The sequence below is a fragment of the Zingiber officinale genome, chromosome 7A (genome assembly GCF_018446385.1).
Source record: "Zingiber officinale cultivar Zhangliang chromosome 7A, Zo_v1.1, whole genome shotgun sequence".
Classification (NCBI taxonomy): domain Eukaryota; kingdom Viridiplantae; phylum Streptophyta; class Magnoliopsida; order Zingiberales; family Zingiberaceae; genus Zingiber; species Zingiber officinale.
The window spans coordinates 54,777,286-54,783,984 of NC_055998.1; the positions used below are offsets into that span (position 1 = coordinate 54,777,286).

The 6,699-nt window shown below is 36.6% G+C and overlaps 1 protein-coding gene across 1 annotated transcript; it reads right to left on the reverse strand.

The window, feature by feature from the left end:
• Positions 1–5,235: 5,235 nt before the first annotated feature.
• LOC122001409 (vacuolar iron transporter homolog 2-like) lies at positions 5,236–6,368 on the reverse strand. The gene has a single exon (XM_042556127.1). It carries the CDS (start codon positions 6,146–6,148, stop codon positions 5,501–5,503), a length of 648 nt encoding a protein of 215 aa, XP_042412061.1. The 5' UTR covers positions 6,149–6,368; the 3' UTR covers positions 5,236–5,500.
• Positions 6,369–6,699: the final 331 nt, after the last annotated feature.

A 6,699-nucleotide genomic window follows, 5' to 3' on the forward strand; every position in this document is an offset into this window, starting at 1 on the left:
GTATTTGACCTTTCTAATGAAGTTTAAGGACGGGTATAAGAGAGCTGATACACTTCTCGCAACTTTTCCTTATATTAAATAGTCATTTTAAAAATGTACAAGACTCAAACTATTTGCTTACAGTTATTAAAGATTTGAAATATGCTAACACCCATGAGTGGGTTAAAGTTGATGGCTCTACTGCAATAATAGGAATAACTGACCATGCTCAAGTGATTTTATTTTTATATTAGTTCCACATCAAGTATCAATGACATCTTCTTATTAATTTCAAGATCGATGCGGTGTTTCCTTACAGGATCATTTAGGTGATGTTGTGTATATTGCATTACTAGAAGTTGGTTCCTACGTGAAGCAGGGCAAAAATTTTGGTGCAGTTGAGAGTGTCAAGGTAACCATTGAAATACTGAGTTAAATGATTCTCCTAGGTTGGTGAGTCTCTAGGAAATTAGTTGTTAATTAATCTATAAAATAAATACTCTTATTTTTTTCATACTTGTCACATTTTATTGTTTTTGATCATCTAAAGAAGCAGTAGTCAATACTAAATGTGAAATGAAGATGAGCATATGTGTTGTCAAAACAGAATATTCCATGTGTTAGAATGTAATTATAGGCTTTTAAGAATCTAAGCATTATATATTGCTATGTTATTGTTTACTTAGTGTGTCACTACCTGAAGTATCTTCTTAGCTTTTTATTTATGATAGATAGCCAACTCTCAATTACTTTTCGGTTGATACTTGAAACTTTATGAACACTCTTTTTTTCTTAACATTCATGTCTTTTAACTGTGACACATTCACTGAATTCATTAGATAATACTGAGATACTCTCATTTGTCTTTGTAAATGGTTAATGCAAGTCCATTCGAGGATGGTTGGATCGTAAAGGTCAAATCGAGCAACGATGGAGAAGTGAATTCATTAATGGATTCCGAACAATACTCAAAGTTCTACGAGGAAGAGGATGCAAAGCATTGAGGATATTCATTTTCAAAATCACTTCATTGCCTCTGGTTAGATGTCTCTCAAGGTTTCATTGCGTCAGTTCCATGGAAACCTTGGCTTAATTTGATTTTTAAATGACTCGTTTATCTGCATTTTTTTTGGCATTTAACCTTTTTGAGATAATAAATAATGTGTTGTTATTTTTTTGTCATATCTGCAAAACTTTTTCGATGCAAATTTATATTCGATCACATAAAGACTAGGAAAATCCTCCTAGTGAATTGGCCCAATTCCTTTCTCAGTTTGCAACTTACAAGAAAGACATTTCATGTTTCCTTCATATCAAATATGAAATGATATTTTTCTTTCTTTTTGGGAAAAATTGCAATTGTGTATTCCATGAAGCATTTAGATTCATAGATCATAAATTATCTGAAATAAATATAAGTTTTTTTAGATTTTATTTTTTTGTTAATCCATGTTCATTCTCTACCTTATTGATTAACTCTTTGATGACATTATTGAGCTAGGCTTAATTGAGTGGATTGTCCATCTCACTTTGTACTGGTTGATCTGCGCGCCTAGGCTCACCAAGATCAATTGGCTCAAGTAGCTTGCGAAGCTTGTCTGTCGCCAGGAATTGCCTCACCCACATGTAACCCTTTATTTGTAATAAACAGAAAATTGTGATGCATTTCTGATTACTATAACTGATGCATTTCTGATTTCTATTTAGCAAGAGTTGATTTCTAATTTCTGATTAGCAATAGTTGATTCATAGAACTGGTTATCACATAACCAATGGTACAGTGTTCAGTAGTTCTTAATTGTTAGGTGATATTTTTCTCTATGATATTGCATGTTTGATTATGCCAAATTGGTTATATCTGATTGCTATAATTATTTTTTGTTAGAATTGGAAGGTTGGTATTGAATGGAGGTATCCAACTGAAGATGGATAGGTGGATGTTTCAACTGAAGATGGATTGGTTTCACATGTCAATTATCTTCAAATCTAGATAATGTTGGGTTAACGTTTGTGTTAATCAATGTATCTATCATTTTGGGAACTATCTTCGAATCTGGACATATTAATTTTCTTCAAATCTTGTTTGAATCATGTTGACAGTATCATCATTTTGGGAATTATGTACATGGTTTTTATGTACATGGTGTATCTATCTCTGTTTATATATATATATACTTTACCTAGTTTTGATGTGTCATGACTTTGTTCATTTTGTTAAGTTATGGTTGATTTCATTTCTATAGCAAGGTCAAAGAAAAATAATGGTTTTGTAAATATAAAAACAATGATTTTGCAAATAGAAAAACAAATATTTTTTTTATTTTTAAAAAATGACAACGCTTTTAAAGCGTTGCAAAAGCGTTGTCTTTGTAAAAAAACGACAACGCTTTTAAAGCGTTGCAAAAGCGTTGTCTTTGCTATAAACGACAACGCTTTTAAAGCGTTGTCTTTGAACAGACTTTTAACAACAGTACTTTTAACAACGCTTTTTTAACCACATAGACAACGTTTTTAAAGCGTTGTCTATTAGATTTTTTCTTGTAGTCAGTCCACCCAGTTACGGGTGACGTTTGACGAAGGCAAACTATGTAACTCCTTATGTAGGGAACCATGGTGAGTTCAGGTCCAAGGACTAATAGTCATACTAATCGCCACATGAGAAAATATATGACACTCATATAACGATCCATGATACTTTCTCATGACAAGTCATTCAGTATACATTCTCCAATGCATACCCATGTGTCAACTTGATATCTCCATATCCATGACTTGTGAGATCAAGTCATCGAGTTGACCTACATGCTAGTCTCATTGCATTAACATTGTCCTTGAATGTTAACACTCGACTAGGAATGATTAAGAGTAGTGTTTCCTATATCATCTCACTATCGATTCAACTAACCGATTGATATAGATAAGAATTTTCTACTCAATGACGCTATTTTACTTAGTTATTTGGCACCAATACAAGTAAGCATAATAACCATAAACAAATACCTTTTTTTATATACAAGAATATGATACAACGAGTCCATACAACAATCATCAAATGATTGGCTCTAGGGCTCTAACTAACACTCGGAACTGCCTTTAGCCCATCCAATTCACCTCCAAATGGTTAACTCTTCCTAGTGCTTCTTTGGATAATGCTGCGACCATCCAGAGTTGAGCTCACCCTTCTCAAATAGACTTCCTCCCTAGCTTCTTGTATCTCGAATGCTCTACGCGCGTCCTTCTCGTCCATTGATGTACTCTTCCATAGCTTTTCATGACTCAGATGCACTGCACTCGTTGACTCATTTCCCATTCCATTCTTCTCACTCACCGGGTCTTCTGCTCGATTTTTTATGTTCCTAAGTTCCTACACGCTTAGACATAAGGAATCAAAAGACACATGATCTAACTTAACTAGGTTAATCACATCAAAATTAACTTGGGGTACTTATAAACTGATTTGGAAAAAACAAGTCAAATAAGAGTCATTCTATAGATTTTAATAATCTAATTTATCGGATCAATTGACTGATTGGTAAAATTAGTCGATTGATAGACAAAAATAAGCTTGAGCAGTTGCCTTTAAAGGGTAATTTCAAAGAGGTTTAAAAGTGTCGATTTTTAGAGATTTTGAAGTGAAGTGCTGCTGCATTTTCTAGTGAAGAAGAGGCATTTCCTAGAAAAAAAGAGATCAAACAACCAAGGTTCATTTTTTATTGTATTTTCTTGAGTATTTTTTATTTCTTGATGTATTCTCATGTTTAAGCTTGTACGAGATTTCTCCTCCTCTAGAAAGTTTCCAAGAAGGAGAGCATTCAAATTGGAGTTGTGATAGCTGGTGTGGACCCTTTGATTAGTCACCTTAAGGAGGTGGATACCAACAAAATCTTAAATTTGCGCATGTGGAGTCGAAATTTGAATTGAAGATCTGTTGTGTATTCGACGATGAGCACAAAGCAATGATGAGAAGCGATCAAAGTTATTCACACACTCCTCTAGCTCCTACGAGCTCTAACAAGTGGTAATAGAGCAAAACTACTTTTCTTTGAACTAATCGTCGGAAAGACCAAAGAGTTAGAGGAAGAAGAAGAAGCTATATTATTGAAGTCTTTCATTATTAACAAGCGATATCAAAGCAAGACTGCTTTTCTTTAGACTAATTGTCGGAAAGAGCAAAGAGTTAGAGGAAAGGATTTTTAATTTTTGAGGGGGCAATGCTACAGTATATTTTTTTTTAAAAAAAAGTGAATATATATACGCGACAAGTGCTCGAGACGTCGGGAATTGATTCAAGTGTCTCGAGTGTTAGATTTTCATTTTTCATTTTTTATTTTTTTTAATCTTAAATTCCTTAAATCCAATATTCTAAATATTATACCATAAATTTTTAAATCCTAAATTCTAAATCCTAAATCAAAAACTTTTAAAAAATAAAAATAAATAAATTATGCACACTAAATACTATAACTATACTCTATAAGCATCTAAAAATTTTTTCATTTTAATTTTTTTTAACTTGAACACTATAAATCAATTCTTAACATTTAAAAATAAATTCTAATTGGCTTAACTCCAATCTAATAAAAAAAAATTGATAAAAAAACACTGATAACAATTGAGGCATCTCAATTTCATTTGAAGCGTCTCAGTCAGGCAAGGGAGAAGTTATATTCTAATGTGATTATTTATTAAAATTTGGAAATGGTGATCTTGCTTATGGGCTCATGATTATATATACATTTTTTTCTGTAGTATCTATATATATCAAAAAGTTCTGATTTTTATCTTATCGTATGAGTGTTAAAATAAAAGATCGTTGAACCCTTAGGATGTACATGATACTTCTAGTATAATGATCAAAAATCGATTTTTAAAAACTGGCCATCCAAAATTTACTTAGCATACATATAATGTGCACTGGCCACGATAATCTTGACAAATTACCTTTAACAAATCGATGTCATCCGCATGGAAATAAAGCCATATTCTTTTCGTGTCTGCTTAGTTTCCTAACTGAGCTTTTTTTAAAGAAGTTTCCACTTAAAATAATAAATATGGAGCTGGTAATGTAAATTTATGTGAACATTTTCTATAATATTTTACATAGTATCAGCTAAATAAAGAGAAAAAAAATTCCCAAAAACATTTTTCCTCCGGATATTTGTATACTATTCGTACCCTCATTGTCTCTGTCAGTCTATCTCCCAAGAGATAAATTATAAATAACTATAAATCTTAAACCGTAATAACACATGAGCGAGAATAAACATCCAACTATTAATCAACCAAGATTTAACCTCATATCTGTCCGTTCTGAAGGGACGGATATTTATATACTATGAACTACGAAAAAAGCGTGAACAACCATCCATCTCGCTACATTTTTATAATTGTAGATTTCATGGCAACCGCTTCGATTCCATCAACTACACATTAGTAATTAAAAAGGCCACGAAAGCAAACATTTTATGAGATAAAAATTTAGCAACGTCATAGGACGATTAAAATTCGATGATGACTATAGTCAAAGCGCCTTGGCGCCGACGAACCTCATGAGCCCGAACGTGACGGCCATGGCGGCCCACCCACCCACCACCACCCTTGCGCACGACCTCACCTTCGGAGCCCGTCCCAGCGCTGCTCCCGCGCACCCGAACACCACCAACGCCGCGCTCGCCGCCGCCACCACCACCTCCAGCCTCAACCTGTAGCTCCCGATGAACCCTGCCGCCAAAAGCGGAACTACCGCCCCCACCGAGAACGCCAGAGCTGACGCCGCCGCCGCCTGCACAGGGCTCGGTAGCTTTCCCAGTTGCTCCTCCTCCATTGTCGCCGCTGCCCTCTGCTTTTCCCTCCTCTTCCGCACCGCCACCTCGATGTCCACCTGCGAATACACCGACACGAACTCCCCGATGGCCATGCTGCACGCGCCGGCTACCAGACCAGCGAACCCGGAAAGCAACATCGCCTTCGCGTCGTCCTTCACAGCCCCGATGCCCATCATCAGTGACGCCGTCGAGACGAGCCCGTCATTTGCTCCCAGCACCGCCGCGCGCAGCCACTGCGCGCGGCGCGACAAGTCCACCTCCTCCTCATTGACTGCGTCAGCCACCACACTCTCAGCTTCATAGCCTTCGAGCGAAACCTTCACGACGTCATTGACAGCATCCATCAGTCGACGGAGACCACCACAGAGAGAGAGAGAAGAGAGAGAGAGAGAGAGAGAGAAAGAGTGAGAGAGAGAGGGAGAGAAAGAGAGAGAGAGATCAGAGGAGGCAGCAGCAGAGCAGTGTGGCAAACACACGCTGCAAGGTGGCCTTTTTATAGGGATCCGCAGTCGCCACTGACATGGTCATCAACCATGGTGGTAGCGCCATTAATTCAAGGGTGCTGTAGTGTGGTACGCCTCATCGAGTCTTTTTATCAAACGGCTTTCATCATCATCAGAGCAGTTGAACACTTTGCAAGTTTGGAGAAAGGACAATGGCGGAAGTCAGAGCACAGGCATCTCCAATTCCACTTCTCGTGTCAAAGACCCGATGATTAATTCGTGACCTAAAAATGTCGACTTCGAGGATCCACCCAAGGAAGTTGATTGCTGGAAGGCAGAGGAATTGGCTAATTAAAGAGAGAATGAATCCTTAATAGTATCTGAGTCCATATCACCGGTGAAAGCAACGAAGACGATACACTTGTATAATATTTCCGTCTCCAAATGAATCA

Coding starts and splice junctions, on each gene's coding strand:
- LOC122001409 (XM_042556127.1), bottom strand. CDS start 6,148: ATGGATGCTGTCAATGACGTCGTGAAGGTTTCGCTCGAAGGCTATGAA.